Source organism: Miniopterus natalensis, chromosome 15, assembly GCF_054644295.1.
Source record: "Miniopterus natalensis isolate mMinNat1 chromosome 15, mMinNat1.hap1, whole genome shotgun sequence".
NCBI lineage: Eukaryota > Metazoa > Chordata > Mammalia > Chiroptera > Miniopteridae > Miniopterus > Miniopterus natalensis.
Genome location: NC_142095.1, coordinates 9,218,540 through 9,234,537, shown reverse-complemented (window position 1 = coordinate 9,234,537; position 15,998 = coordinate 9,218,540). Strand labels below are relative to the sequence as shown.

The 15,998-nt window shown below is 45.3% G+C and overlaps 1 protein-coding gene across 2 annotated transcripts in view; it reads right to left on the bottom strand.

Moving 5' to 3' along the window:
* The window catches only part of TRANK1 (tetratricopeptide repeat and ankyrin repeat containing 1), an 80,557-nt gene that overhangs the window by 44,917 nt on the left and 19,642 nt on the right, over positions 1–15,998 (bottom strand). Inside the window, exons 2-9 of one of the 2 annotated variants that reach the window (XM_087824870.1) lie at positions 13,122–13,253; positions 10,665–10,703; positions 9,598–9,724; positions 8,516–8,666; positions 6,215–6,333; positions 4,070–4,153; positions 3,711–3,849; positions 1,740–1,871 (exon numbers count right to left, since the gene is read on the bottom strand). In XM_087824870.1, the coding sequence (XP_087680996.1) occupies positions 1,740–1,871; positions 3,711–3,849; positions 4,070–4,153; positions 6,215–6,333; positions 8,516–8,666; positions 9,598–9,724; positions 10,665–10,703; positions 13,122–13,253 (923 nt within the window). The remainder of the gene's footprint in view (positions 1–1,739; positions 1,872–3,710; positions 3,850–4,069; positions 4,154–6,214; positions 6,334–8,515; positions 8,667–9,597; positions 9,725–10,664; positions 10,704–13,121; positions 13,254–15,998) is intronic. The other variant, XM_087824871.1, reaches the window with a different exon arrangement.

Here is a 15,998-nt window from a genome sequence, read left to right as displayed (position 1 = left end):
ATTCAGGGATTTTCTTTGTGAGGAACCCACTGTCAAACACTTGCCAGGATACCACTCTCTTTAAGAAGGTACTAAAATATATAGGACATCAAAAAGATATAGAGTAACAAGTGTAGGCAACAATATAGAAAAATTAGACCCTCACACATTGCTAGTAGGAATGTAAAATGGTGCAGCCTCCTTGGAAAACAGTCCAGCAGGTTCTCAAAAGATTAAACATAGTTACCATAGGATCCTGCAATACCACTCCTAGGTATCCACCTGAGAAAAAGGGAAATATATTCTAACACAAAAGCTTACAAATGTTCATAGCAGCATTATTCATAATATCTGAAAAGTGGAAGCAAGCCAAGTATCCATCAACTGATGAAAGGATAAACAAAATGTGACATATCCATACAATGGAATATTACTTGGCAAGAAAAAGGAATGAAGTACTGATACACACTACAACATGAATGAACCGAGAAAATGTGCTAAGTGAAAGAAGCCATTCACAAAAGACCACATTTACAGGATTTCATTTATATGAATGCCTAGAATAGTTAAGTCTATAGAGACAGAAAATATATCAGTGGATGCTTAGGGCTGAAGAGGGAGGGGAAATGGGGAGTAACTGCTAATGGGTGTGGGTTCTTTTTTGGGGTGATGAAAGGTTCTAAACTTGTGGTAATGGCTACACAGCTCTGTGAATATACTCAAAAAGCATAGAGATGAACACTTTAAAAACGTGAACTATATGGGATATAAATTATATTTCAATAAAGCTCAAAATAAAAATCTATAGGAAACATCTCAGACATGGATTCCTGGGACCCAGGTCATAGGGGGATAACAACAGAGAAACAAACTGCACGGGCTGGTCCTAGGACACACTGAAAAGAGAAAACTGCGATTTCCCAGGGGGACCCACCAGACCAGAGGTCCCCAACTGCAGGATTTAGGTTGTCAGTCCACAGGCACGTTCAATTTCAAGCCAACATGCTATAATTATGAGTTTTCATATTTTTTAATCCAGCCTTCCAATGTTTCTTGCTATAAGAAGACAGCAGCATGACCTGGTCCCCATGACCAGTGAGTGCCAAGTTACGGTCACACCAGGCACAAGCTCCCCATGGCTCCCTGTCACCTCCTTTTAACTGGGGCTGAAAATCCATTACCACTATCATCACAGTGATCCCTTATTTCACAGAGCTGGGTGTGAGTGCACACACTCTTCCCGTTTCACAGGCTAACGAGGTACCTCTGCATCAGAGAGCCAGTTTTTCCTCACATGTCAACCCCACTTTTTCACATGGCCTGTCTGGCCCTGGTGGGTACAGGAAGATGCAATTCCTGTGTTAGCTCCTAAGGAAAGCAGGACTATGTCTGTTGAATGGTGCACAGTTTATCTCTGCTGGAGCACAGATGTGGCATAAAATAAAGCACTTAGTAACCACATGGTGAGGGTGAGAACAAATGCAGCCAAAGCCCAGGTCCCGGAGTGCTTTAACCCCACAGACGCCATGCAAAGCCAACAGAGCACACAGAGCCCAGCAACCAGTCCTTCTCTCACCCCACCCCCTTTCTGCACACCGCCTACCCTCCCCCCTCCCAATCACGTTTAACTCAAAGCAAAGTTTACCCCCCAAGCCCGTCACAGGATGGACTGGGGAAGGTGTAATGGCCTTTCATGTGGGTTCTCCTGCCTGGAGTCCTCCAGCCCACAGCATGGCCCCCACCATAGTGTTGCCACTTACGCTTGATGAGGTATCCGGAGGAATGGGCTGCAACCATGTGCAGGATGGTGCAGCCGTCCTGGTCCTTCTGGTTGACGCGGCCTTTCCACTCGGGCTGGTGCTCCATCAGCCACCGGAAAAGGTGGTTTTCCCCTGCAGGGCATTAACAGGAGTCATTGATGCTCTTTCCAGCATACAGAAAATCACCAAAGCATGTCCATGTGTACTACACCGAGGGAACCAAGTGGGGAGTCCAATACACGTTGCCACTCACCACACACGGGCATGGGAGACACAGGAGCTTGTGCATTGAAAGGATGAGTTTTAGAAAGTTATCCATAATGTGCTTAAGTCAGACTCCCCAAAAGCAAAGCCTAAGCCTAAGATTCTTGGCCACATGACTTAACTGAGTGAGGGAGCTCAGGAGACAAGAGTTGGGGAAGCAGGACAGGACAGGGGAAGGAGGCAAGCAGAGATGTGGTCCCAGCGGCATCCATCTCAGCCTGACCCCACGGGAAGCTCTGGAGCATGAACTGTACCGAAGAGCTGACCCACCTGGAGGCAGAGGCTGACCTCTGTACCCCCAGGTGAGTCAGTTGAGACCTATGTGATGTCCCTGGGAGAAAGGTGAGGTTGAGGGAGAACCGCCCTGGGATGTAATGCCTGTTGGCAAAGAGCAGTTCTCTATTCCCTGTCGGAGCCTTCAACACGCAGAGCAAGTGGGGGTGAGTACTGGTTGTAAAGAGGACCTGGACAGGGTCTAAGAGTGCCCATCAAGTCAGTAGCTCCGAACAGATGACTGCACTACTATCAATAGGACATATATTTTAAATGATTTTCCCAGATTCCTTTCCTTGTAGCTCCCGGGATTGAGGAAAAGTCACACACATCTGCCAGCTCAGTGGACACCACCTGTCACCATGTCAGTTTTCCTCTCAGAAATGAATAGGAGATGAACTTGAAGACCTGATCTTATCAACACCCGCCTATACCCACAGGGGCTACTTTAAAGAGTGGACACAACGAGAATCGTGACTTTCTTACCCAGAGGCACACTTCTCTGGGCTCCAGATTCCTAATTTGAAAGTGGGAAAACTGGATTAGATTGCTTTCAATCAAACTTTACTTGGTGTTTTATCCACCAATCCCTGTGTAAGAATAAAATCTCTTAGAGGTTCCCCATCACATAAACTGAATGATGGGAACGCAATCTGGCTGCAGCAAAGATGGGAGCCCAAGTCTTCAAGCCTCTGGTGACCACCACTCCCTCACTCCCAGGGAGATGGCACAGCCTAGAAGAGGAAGACTGTCTAAACCAGTTCTCTTGGCCCTTCCTGCTCTAAAATGATACGGTACATGTCCAACAGTGATGCCACACCAGCTTGGAAAGGAAAAACAAGCTCTGATCTAAAGTATAAAACGTGTGTGTGTGTGTGTGTGTGTGTGTGTATTAATAATAAAAATATTTTAAAGACTTTTATGGAAACAGGAGTCCTTTAAAAGAACCACAAGCCATCTGTATCAGCAATAGCCAGTGTTTCCCTTGGAAATCTACCCTACCCCCCACTCGCCCTGCAGTCAGCCCTCTAGGCCACAGAGAAAATGAACCTGGACCTGGACAACGACCACATCTGCCTTGGCCAATGGGAGGAAACTCCACAGATCTCCTGGAAGCTCTGCCCAGCAGGGGCTGTCTGTCTGTCCCATCCCAGTCCTTGGGTCCCGAGGCTTCACCCTACAGCCAGGATCTGTTTAGGAACACAGAATCCTTTCAATCCAGCCTCCTATAGCTGCAAGGTCCCAGGAGAAATAAAAATGATGCCGTTTCCCTGCTGCCTTCATGCATTTGAATAATCAATCACTGAATATTCAAAACATCTGAATGGTCTCCACTCCAGTGGCTAAATTCTGCTCTTACTTGAGCTCAGTGGAGCACCAGAGCTCAGAGCTGGAAGGGCACCTGGGAGGCTGTGGAACCGGGAGGATACTCACTTGCTTGGATACAGAGCCGCATGAGGGCATGGAGAGGATACGGTCCTATCGTCTCAATACTTGCACCAATGGAGATAAGCCACTGGACTAACTTGGGCACCTGTTCCATTTTCTCATAAGATCCAATGAAGACATATTCCTAGAAAATAGAACACACAGGAGCAATCATGAAAGTCACTGTATCAACATGAAACTTCCAACTCCTTTGCCCATAAAAGTTCAGAATCAGTAAAACCTGGATTTGCTGTGGCCCAAGCCTAAGATTATTATAAATAATAAATCTGCAGTTAGGCAGCAGAAAAAGAAGGTCCCAAATCCAAGCCCAAAGGAAAATCATACGCTTCACAAAACCACCTTACCTCAAAGAGGCTCTTCAGTGATAACTCTGGGACACGGATATTTCTCGGTAGTCGATCTTTCTTTGCTGACAGAAGTAGAAATGACTGATGAGGCAGAAAAAGAAAGGGTTGGAATAATGTGTTCTCCACATAGGCTACTAGAGTAGAAGTTACCGTAAGCTTTAAAACGGACAAACAAAAAACACCCTCCGGCCCTGTCTCTTTCAAGCCACCTGGCTAGTTTTTTAGCCTGAGCCATGATAATCAAAGTCTCCCTGCGTAGCCAACTTCCTGTTCTTGTGGAGAGCTAAACTCTCATCCCCCAAATCCTGCTGAGGACAGAAGCAGTGGATATCAAGCAGGACTGCAGAGAGTACGGTGGCAGTGGGGTAAGAAAGTTACTCCCTGCAAAGTTCTGAAATCTGAGCAAGCAGAAGAAACAAGTCCTTTAGAAATAGCCCAATTAATTCTTTGGCACGTAAGCCCCAAGTCTTGGGGGCCCATGGGACCCTATCAAGTGGTAGGTTGGAGTTGGCTCCTATCAGCTAGTGAGAGTTGACTGTGCACATCTCTTCCCAACTCCAAAGCCTGTGGTTGTTTTAGTAGCTTGAAACTGGCCAGGGTCGAGAGTATTTACACCACAGAAACTGGCAAACACTACATATCAGGACTTTTTTTTTCTCAGAAAGCACCTTGTTAAACCACTGAAGAAACTGAATCCCAGAGAGGTTAAGCAATTTTTCCTGGGTCACACAGATAGCAGCACATCCTTAGAGGCCCTTTATTGAGATCACCCAGGTATGCCAACAGGTCTGAGTCCCAGGCACTGGTGTGGCCATGACTGGAGACCCAGTCTCAAAATCAACTGCCCTCATGTGTTCTCTTGCCAAGAACTGAGCCTATGACCATACTTGCTTTCAGTTTCTTTCAGTTTGATACCCACTCTCAACCACTCACTTTTTCTTGTATAAGTGCCTCTGTTTTTAATATTTGAAAATGACCTGGGCCCCACTGCTAGTAGGATATTGGACCTGCCACTTGGGCTGGATTCCTGGGTCTTCCTAGGCTGCCTGTCTTCTCAAGATCTTTTATTATGGGAATAAGCTTCCAGGAACTCATGGCTGGACACCCTGAAACCATACCCATAACTGTATATGTATGCTAAGAGAGTTCCACCTATTTCATTAGACTTTCAATGGGGTACATGCCCTTCCCAAACTTGAAGAATTCTGTATTCTAAAGTCATCCAGACTGTCTGGCTCTAGAGTCTTTACAGGTGGCCCTTGCTTTGGTGACTTTCCTGGAATTCAAAGCTTTAGAAAGCTCAGTGGGTCCTTTCTAATGAAACTCCCAGCCTTGGCCAGCCCATTCTCAGGTGCACTTACAGGCCGCCACCAAGGACAACTACTATTCAGCGAGCACTTAGCAGATGCCAGATATTATAAAACTTCTTTAGCTCAGTTCCTGGCACACTGTAAACCCCGAATAAACATTAACTGATATTCTTAGTAGGTGCTCTTGGTCCATTATTTTGAATCCTCACCAAAACCCTGAGGAAATAGGTTTACATCCTGCAACTTACAAATGAGGAAATGAGGCTAAGAGGGGAAGTAATTAGTCCAAAATAGAAAGTGGAGGGTTAGGATTCACAGAGACATCTGTGTGACACTGTAGCCAGGCTCTACAGTCCACTCTACTACTCCATTCCATGGAGTCCTGGCTCTGGGTTTGGGTCCTACAGCCTCAAAGCTACCTCTGGGTAGCAGGCCCTTAAAGCTGCACAGAAACCCTCCAAGCCACACAGGCAGGTCACCAGGGCCCACACTAGCAAATGCAATGTGAGAGGATTATGAAGATGGACATGCATTGTTTCTTTCCCTCGTTCCATGTCACCATTAGCACTTGGACTTCACATTCCTTTGATGACGATGGCAATACAGAACAAGAAGTGAGGTTGCCACAAACTAAGAATATTTCCTATCTTTTAAAAAAATGGAAGCTAGCTAATTAATATATCTCAGTGACTTTCTATCTTTAATGATGTTATAGTTAAGGTTATTTTGGCATCAAAATAAATAATAAATTACAGTCCCCCAGGCTGGCAGAAAGAAACCACTCAATGTAGAACGTGCTTTCTCCACAAAGGAGCCATCTCCTTTTACTTACGTGCCACAATCCTTTCTTTGCCAACTTTTCTATTACAGATTGCCACACTTCTGTGGAGAATCCAGTAGTGAAAATGTGATCAAAGCAGGGCAAGAAACTTTGCAAAACAATGGGGTCATCTGAAAGAAAGTTCCATCGTTTAGAAATTTTAACCTGGGGAAAGTCTAAAACATTTGGGAAAAGATCTTCCAATTAAGACCACACACAGACAAATGGTAAATTAAAGATGTGTGAAGTTGTAATAATCTTGAATTCAGGTGACAACCAATCCCCTAAGAGTCAGACAGCATAATGTGAGCCACCATTCACTTAGTTTTTCTATTCACCAAACCCAGTGACCTGTGTTTATATTTAATCTCTCAAACAAACCACAAGGGTATGGCTATTATCCCCATTTATGCCGGAGGAAACGGAAGCTTAAGGGAAGTTTCACAATTCACTTTCTTGAAGAAAAATGTGACAAATCTTATTCTCATCAACAGATGAGAAACCATCATGAATGAGTGTCATGATGATGTCAATACAGAGCAAGGAGCAAGGCTTCATGGGCATCATGCTGCTACTTCATGACCAAAACCGAGACTGGAACCCACATCTGACAACTCTTTTAGTCAACATACATTCTTTTAACCTGGGGTCTGTCAACCTTGCACCCGTGATCCTTCAGACCACATTTCTCAAACCCACAGATAAGAACACCCAAGCGGACCAGCCAGACAGAATAACATGGCACCTCTTCCAGGGCCATTAAGTTCCAACAATAAGTAAATATCAAAATAATCATCTATTATATAAAAGGATACAAAAGTTCCATGTTTTTCAAAATTTAGAAACTGGGCATGGGCATACTTTCCCCCTCCCAATAGGAGTACCTGGATAGAAAAGTCTGGGATGCACGGCCCTAAGAAGTCCTGCTAACTGCTCCCTCTAAGGATGGGGGCAGAATGGAAACCATCCAGATTTCTTCAAGGGACAGTCACCAAGAGCTGTTGTATAGCCAGCCTGCCTTCTGACATTACAATGACTTCCAGCAGATATAGACAAGACAATGAGGAAGTGTAGGGAAGGACAAGCCATCTGGTTCTGAAAACGGGAAGCAGGCTGCAGGCACTGTCTGCAAGTGGACAGCTCAAAATCTGAGGACCTTCTACCTCTCTGTCTAGGGGACATGCTGTGCCCACCTCTAACCCTGTCCCACTTACTGCCTGGCACTGCTCTTACCCCTCTCTGTGCCTAACTTGCCAAAACCTGTAGGACTCCACCCACAGATCAGAGAAGTCACTTTCCCACAATTGCAATGGGAATGGTTGGATGCATGACAGCTGAATCTGTTGCCAGCAGTAATTTCCCCACTTCTGAAAGCTGAAGACCACATGCCATTTTTCACATTCTAACATCTCTAAAATTGGGATATGTGTTACAATCGATGTTGCCTTTCAATGGCAGAACATTGACTAACGGCACATCTTAAATCAGCGCAATCTTAAATCTGATCAAACATAATATTTGAAAACACTGGCCTGGTTACTGGCGGAACTTTAGAAGGAGGCCCTTTGTCACTGGCAAGGAGTATACTACATGTGCTTTATGATTCTCTGTCCAGGCCACTGACAAAGCACCTCAAGGGCCAGGTCATTAGAGTAAGAATCTAGAGATGCTCAAGGCCTCCCAGGCATCCCTCCCAGACTGAGCAAAGGTCGTCAGCTGCAGTGAGCATCGCAGCCCCGACACCATCAGCTTCATAGGACCCTCTGCCAGCCCTTTTGAGTTATTTTCATAGCAAACCAGAATATTTTCTGAACACATTGGAGAAATATGCAAAATTCACATGGAAGAGCAAAATCACATAAAGTAAGTAGTATAAATAGGGAAAACTATGAATAGCAATAGGACTTAGTCATTTTTACAAAGGCATGAGCCACCAAAGCTTTCAAAATGCTTTCTAATGTGAAAACAAGTTTCATTCAAACTGCATAAATTAGCAACCAAAAAAACACCTGTAATTATCTCCCCAGGAGCCTGAGTCTGCAGAAGGAATTCAAATAAAATAACTAGGACTGTAATATTTTAAACAAAAATACAATTTAAAAAAATAATTTAAAAAAATAACTAGGATGGGGAGGGGAGGGGAGGGGAGGGGAGGGGAGGGGAGGGGAGGGGAGGGGAGGGGAGGGGAGGGGAGGGGAGGGGAGGGGAGGGGAGGGGAGGGGAGGGGAGGGGAGGGGAGGGGAGGGGAGGGGAGGGGAGGGGAGGGGAGGGGAGGGGAGGGGAGGGGAGGAAGGCTTCCCCAGTCAGACTTACTGCCCATAGTGGTAAACACTCCCACAAGGAAATCAGCAAACTGGCTCTGATCATTGCTGCCCTGCAGAAATTTAAGACCCTCAAAAAACATGTGAGCAGCTTCATAATGTTGGAGCAACTGCAGCAAGGAATAGCCAGCTCGGTAGTATCCCTGGAACGAGAAAAAGGCAAACCTCAACAACACTCATCTCCTCTCTTGTGCTGCGGAAAGGACGAGCAGGACTGAGGACACGGGGAAATGGACTCTAGAAAGGATCTCACCTCTGTGTAAACAGATTTCTAACAGGCACTGCACATGGGTTGCCACATGAGGTTCTGGACCACACTTCCTCTGTCATTTTCTAACTGCTAAGAAAATAATCACTTTCGAATCTGTGACATACACAACATCTAACATATGACACAGAGAGAAGGAAGCTGGCCTGCTTCCAATTACATGTGTGGTTTATTTATCCATGACTCAAATCACAGCCTGAGCAGGAAGAAAGGAATGAAAAAAATCCTAGACTACAGTGTTCCGGGAAAGGAGGCTGTCAAGGAACACTGAAGTTGTTCCCTGCTCCCTTCAATCAAAGTAAACAATCTGCACTGGTATGTAGCTGAAAAAACAATCAGATGGTTATTTATTGACCTTAGGGTCTTACTAGCCTCTCAAACTCCCCTAGATCCCTCCAAAGGACTTTATTTCTACTGTAAGAAATGCTGCCTCAAGAATCAGTGTCATGTCATCCACCAAGCTTGCATCAGAAGTAAAGCTTTGCTAAAGTGAAACCTACAAACAGCAAAAAACATGAACAGACTGAATTTGGGTGTCACTAATTCATAACAAAACAAGCTCCAAGAGGATCTCCACCGCACTCCTTCCACCAAGAGGCCCAGCTCTGCTCTCCCATACAAGGACATTTCAACACTTGGCCATCACTGGTTTCACTTTTCTCTGGGTACCACTCACAGGCCCCATGGGCATCTGTTTGAAGTGCAGAGACAGTTGGGAGAAGCGCTCTCATTTTTAAAAGAAGGGAGGGAAGGAGGCAAGCTAAGAGGAAGGAGGCAGCAGCCCCCAGCAGTCACTCGCATCATACCTTCACGTAGGTTGGATCCCACTGCAGACACTCCTTGGCAGCCACAAATGCCTCGTTCCACTTTCGAAGGTTGTAAAATGCATTGGATTTGTTGCACAGTAGCACAGCCAAGTCCCTGGGGGGAACCCTGTGAGAAAAAACAAGCTGGAGATCCATAAAACTATCTTCCTGCAAATATAGAAAATAATCCTTGAAGACCATCCCTGCTGCTGCCATCCTGATGGGGTTTCAGCAGAAAATGTCCCAGGTATGCCTATCAGAGCTGACCCTTATAGATCCCTAAAAAGCCTGAGATACTTTCATGGTACAAATTTGTTCTCACTCCCAAATCCTCTGCTCCCAGCTTTTAATGACATTGAATTCAAGACACACAGCAGGGGAAAGGAAGACTTATAACTTCTTTTCTATTGAATATATTTTAATTGTGAATATGATACAAATCACCCCAGTGCTTTGAGTGTCCGGCTTCTCTCAGCACCCATCATTCCATCTAGGGCAAGAGATGAGGCCCCAGAAACACAGAAGAGGAAGTGGGGCATCCAGTGGGTGATTGGCAAGGGAGCTGTGACTGGTGTGTAGTAGATGCCCTGTGGTGTCCGGCCCAGACCCAGGCCAGTGCAGCCATCCCCACCTGCAGTGAGTGTTGGCTGCAGCTAGGGGCTCCAGCGATTTATCCTCAGCTTAATGGGAGCACCCTCTCCCCAGGAAGTTATGCTCCAACAATGGACTGAATTGTGCTCCCCTCCACACCCCAATTCATATGTTGAAGCCCTAGCCCCCAATGTGATGGTGTTTGTTTGTTTTTATTGTTCAAAATATTACAAATGTCCCCTTTTCTCCCCATTGACCCCTTCCACCCCGCACCCACCCCCTTCCCCAGTGATGGTGTTTGTTGATGGGACTTTGGGAAAGGAGATTAGGTTTAGATGAGGTCATGAGGGTGGGGCCTTCTCAATGGAGTTAGTTCCCTTATAAGAGACACAAGAGAGCTTCCTTGTATTCTCTCTCCATCATATAAGGACAGAGTGAAAAGGTGGCCATCTGCAAATCAGGAAGAGAGTTCTTACCAGGAACTGAACTGGCCAGCAGCGTACCAGGCTCCAGAACTGTGAGAAATAAATTTCTGTTGGTTAAACAACCAGTCTATGGTATTTTGTTATGGAAGCCCAAGCTGACTAATACAGCCCCACTCCCTAGCACAACTCCCAGGGGCCCAACAGCCTACAGCCAATGATGGACTAACATGGGAATTAAAAGGTCAAATCCCTGCCCTGGCTGGTTTGGCTCAGTGGTTAGAGCACTGGCCTGAGCACCAATGGGTCATGGGTTCAATTCCAGGTCAAAGGCACATACTTGGGTTGCAGGTTCGATGCCCGGCCCTGGTCAGGGTGCGTGCGGGAGGCAACCAATAGATGTGTCTCTCTCACATCAATGTTTCTCTCTTTCTCTCCCTCCCTTCCTCTCTCTCTAAAAAAAATCAGTGGAAAAACGGGTAAGGATTAACAACCAAAGAAGGGTCAGCCCCCTTGCCCCAAAGCAGGGCCAGCTCTGCAGTACAACTCATACTCCAAAGTTCCCGGGGGACCAGGCTGAAGGGAACTCTGGATGAGACAACATCTCTACTTGGAGCCTTCCCCTGCCCTATCCTGCTTCTCTCAGTTCCCTTCTCTGTAAACCACATGCGTCTAAATCCCTATGTCTGCAGGAATGCAGGCAGCAGGTAATGGGCAAGAGACGCAATGTCGGGAAGGTCCATGAAAAGCAACCTGTGAGGGTCCAGGCAGAAGTCCCATTAGTAGTCATACAGCTATTAAGTGGTGGAGCTGAGGTTTGAGCACTCACAGTGTGGGGTCGGTCTGTCGCCATAACCACTTTCCACCACCTTCCTCTTTAAGAAAGCCCAATGTTTTGCCCTGAATGAGAGCTCCAGGCCCGGTTCTGACACAGTTCTGATCTGAATCAGAAGGGGGCAGAATGACAGAAATACAGGCCCAAGTCGATTACACTCAACTCAAATCCAGGCAGAGTATAGATACCATGGTGAGAGGGAGGTAAGGAGTGGGAGCCATGTGTCAGTAATTTAATTCAGTGCCATTTCTAAGAACAAGTTTAGGCTGCATCTACCCTACAAATGCCAAGCTCTGTTTCTTCTGCTACAGCTGTTACCAAAATATGATCTGGAAACTTCAGGGGGAAAGGGGGCCCCCAAGACTATTTCAGGTAGTCCACAAGGTCAAAACTGTAGTAGACTGAATAATGGCCCTCAATAATGTCACCTTTTATGGCAAAAGGGACTTCAAAGATGTATTTATTTATAAATCTAGAGAAGAGATTGTCCCAGAATATATACAATTACAAGCAACCTTGGGAGAGAGGGAGGGAGTGAGTGAGGGAGAAAGAGGAAGAAACTGGGCTATAGCAGAGGAAAAGGTGATGTGATGATGGACACAGACTGGAATGCTGAGCTTTGAAGATGGGGGAAGGGGCCACAAACCAAGGAAAATAGGCAGCCACTCAAAAGTTCAAAAACACAAGGAAATGGGTTCTCCTCTGCAAGGAACCATCACTGCCAACACCTTGATTTTAGCCTTGTTAAGACTCATTTTGGACTTCTGACCTCCAGAACTGTAAGACAGTAAATTTGTATTGTTTGAAGCCACTAAGTTTGTGGTAACTTGTTACAGCAGCAACAGGAAACTAATACAATAATAATACTAAGACACTGCGTACCTTGTTCACGCTCATTCTCTCACACGTGTTTAGGAGATGTTCAGAGGCTACAAGACGTGTGCTATCAAAACAGATTGAATGTAGAAGCCACATGTCTTCTACTGAGACAGATATTAAAGGGATTTGTAAAAATGTAAAATGTGCCAGTCTTTTCACCAAACTGTTTGCTTTGGAAAATATAGTTATTTTTCTTTAAAATGTTATTTATATTAACATGTAATGGATTTCTTATTGATATTTTTAAATAGATAAATAAATGTATACTTTAAATTTCTCTCCATTTTAAGCTCTGATACAGACTATACTGACAGCTAAAAACCTACATAAACAAAAGCTCTTCGGGTCCTCCATTATTAAGCATTATCATGATATTAAAATGTTTGGGAACAAGTCTATTAGAAGTGGAAGGGGCAGGGGAAGAGGTGAGCCTCAGTTCTGAAGTGGTGTGCACTGTGGCCAGGGGGTTAGGGTGTGGGTACTCAAGAAGACGAAATGAATGACAACTGAGAAGTTTAGGGACTTCTTCGGTCATCCCAGGAACTCTGATCCCGTAACCAGACAGAAGGAAAAGTTTTGTAAAGTTTATCAACAGTCCCTCATGTTTCACTTTCCATTTCCCTTATTACTCCAGTGTGCTCTGTTCAGTTTCTGAGCTGGCTACGTAGAGGAGATGAACAGGATGTGGGCGAGAAAGAAAACAGAAACTAGGCAGTGTGATAAGAAACAACAAGAAAACAAAAGCAGCTAAGTTCCAATTTACTTGAGAAAGGTGGGAAGAAAATACACACACTTACCCCCACTGGTATAACTGCAGGAGAACCTGGATAGCTTCATCGTACTTTCTGATGGCCAAAGAATAGTTCCCATTCTTAAAAACCTGGTTGCCAGATTCTTTCAACAGCTCAGCATAAGCTGCAGGGTCCATCCTGTGAGGAGACAGAGGAAAGGACTGGCTGCCAGGCTTGCATGGGGCGCACTTCCCTTCACATCTGCACTGCTGAGAGTCTGGAGAGGCAGCTGTCCTTTCTGGCTCCACCCACCTGTGGCAGGCACACCCTGACAACACCCCTCGCCACCACGGAACCAGACAGAGTCTGACCAGGTAATTTCTTCCTCAGCTCTTTTCTGACCTCCGGGGTAGAGGCCAGAAGGATTCCATTTAATCTGTCTTAATGATCAGCTCTGCACTGAGCAAGGATGCTGCAAGACAACATAAGCCTGGAAGGGAGTTTGGCTCAAGAAGTGGCAGCAGTTCCTATAACTGGCACCACTATTATACTCTCATTTACCCATCACTACAGCCCAGAAGGAGGCGCTGTTCAGATAAAACAGTTCTCAAAGAGGGTCATACCACTTGCCTTAGGATCTGCTAATGGCATTTCCCAATTCAGACCCCAAATTCAGGCCTCTGCTCTTGACCACTGTGCAACTCGCTTACTGGTACAAGCAAAACTCAGCTGACGGTCCTTCTACTCAGAAGGTTGGGGAGGTGCAGTGCAGAAGGCCACAATACACAAAAGGATCTAAGTCACAGGGCCCCCATCACTGCCTCTCCCGTCCTCCCGCCCGAAAGCACTATAAAATAAGGCTTGGAACGTTCGCCCCGGAACTTGCCATCACCTTCTTACTCGTCTGTGCCCCCTCTCAGGAAGGACTTGCTTCTTTCAGGTCATGACTTCTGTTTTGTTCATTTGTACCCCTATGGCCTAGCATATAGTGGGTACTTAAATATTTATGGTGTAACCAATTTGAATGCTTGACCCAGAGGTTGCCTCTCACTGATTCTCTCTGGTGTGGTCTGAGTAGTCAGAGAGAAGTGCTTATAGCCCTGCCCACATGATGGGCCTCAGGAAAGCAGCTTAGAGAGCCTCAAGGAGGTAGGGGAAATGGGGGACAGAAGAGATGTCCTTTAGGATTTCCTCCTCCCAAGGCGGCAGCGGGAAAGGGAAGGTCTTAAATATGAGGACTATTCAGGTGTTCCATTGGCGGTCTTACTGACCAACACAATTCTTGGACAGATAATTCTTATTATTTTTATCAGTTCAAAAAAAATTTTTTTTAATCCACACCTGAGGATATGTTTTCACCAATTCAAGAAGGACAGGAAGGGAGAGGGAGAGAGACAGAGAGAGAAACACTGATCGGTTGCCTCCCATACTTGCCCCAACCAGGAACCACACCTGAAACCTGGGTATGTGCCCTGACTGGAATCGACCCACAATCCTTCGGTGCACAGGACAACGTTTCAACCAACTGAGGCACACCAGCCAGGGCTCTTTATAAATCTTGATGAGGAATTTCTGGCCAGGTAAAGCAAACCCATGTGGGTACGAGTGGTGACTTACTTCAAATCCGTATGAGCTTATGGGCAATGGGGCTTTGTAGCTGAGCTGCATTCCTCAGGCAGAGCCAGAGCCACAGCAGAATGAGGCATGATTCTTAAACAAGTCAGAAGGGGAAATTCCACCTACACTTTTCATTAAATAATCTCTCGGTCCTATGGCTTGAGTTGACACAGAGATGTCTGAGAACATGGAAAAAATTAAAGAAGTGGTTGTCCAGAGAATAAAAATAAGATTCTCTTTCAAATATTGTCAGCCATATGTCCCTAAATACTTTTTAAACTGGCCATGATTGGACAACTAGAAAAAGGAAGTCACTATTAACCACTGACAGAGGGTTAATAGCCCTCTTTTGTAAATATCTTTCCACCGCAAGGAAAGGCCAACACCCCGGCCAACATGTGTAAGGCCCTAAACAGACAATTCACAAGGAATACAAAGAATGGCTAAGTATATGGAGAGAGGAGAAACAGGATCACCTCACTAGTAAGCAAGAAATGAAAAATTAAAACAAGGTATCTTTGGAAAATAATTAAAAGAATGACCCCAAGTGTTGGGCACTGTCATATTCTGCTTACAGGGGAAATACACTGTATCACGGATAGATTTAGGCCCATGGATGTTTACCACAGTGAAAAACTGGAAGCAGCCCTGAATGCTCCATACCGTGTAACACCTTGCAATTATTTTTAAAATCATGTTGCAAAAGAACATTTAATGATAGGCCAAGTTGGTAAATAAAACCTACAAGCTCCATAAAAAAAGGTGTATAATGTCAAATTAAAATTTTAAAACCATATAATGTATTGAAAATATGCCAAAATGTTAACAGTCACACCATTGGGATTAGGCAGGGTTTTAATTTTTCCAACTTCCAATTGCTCTACAATGGACTGCCTTAATAATCAGAAATGAGTTTTTTACAGTTCTACCTCTACTACGCAGAATAAGCCCCACCCTTTATTCATTCTGCTTAGAGTGCAGCTCTTCTTTCATTCACTTATTAATTCGATTAAGCATGTGCTCCATAGGAGTCATGGAGGACCTCAACTCCAGGCGCCAAGTGACATCTCTTGAGTGGGTCCTTCTTTAAACCTCACGAGCTGCCTGCAGGCATCTCAAGGTGGAAGCCATTGTCATCAGCTGGCATATTCTTAAAAACTATTAAAATGCCAGGCCCTGTGTTTCCCCCTTGCTTATTTCTGCAAGTGTGTCTGGTTGACAAATCAGCCTCGGGTACTTATTGGGGGTGGTAACAAGTCCTTCTGGGCTCTCTTCAATGCACGATTCTCAACTACTCTCATTCTCTCCCTACTTGGCCTTGTCACT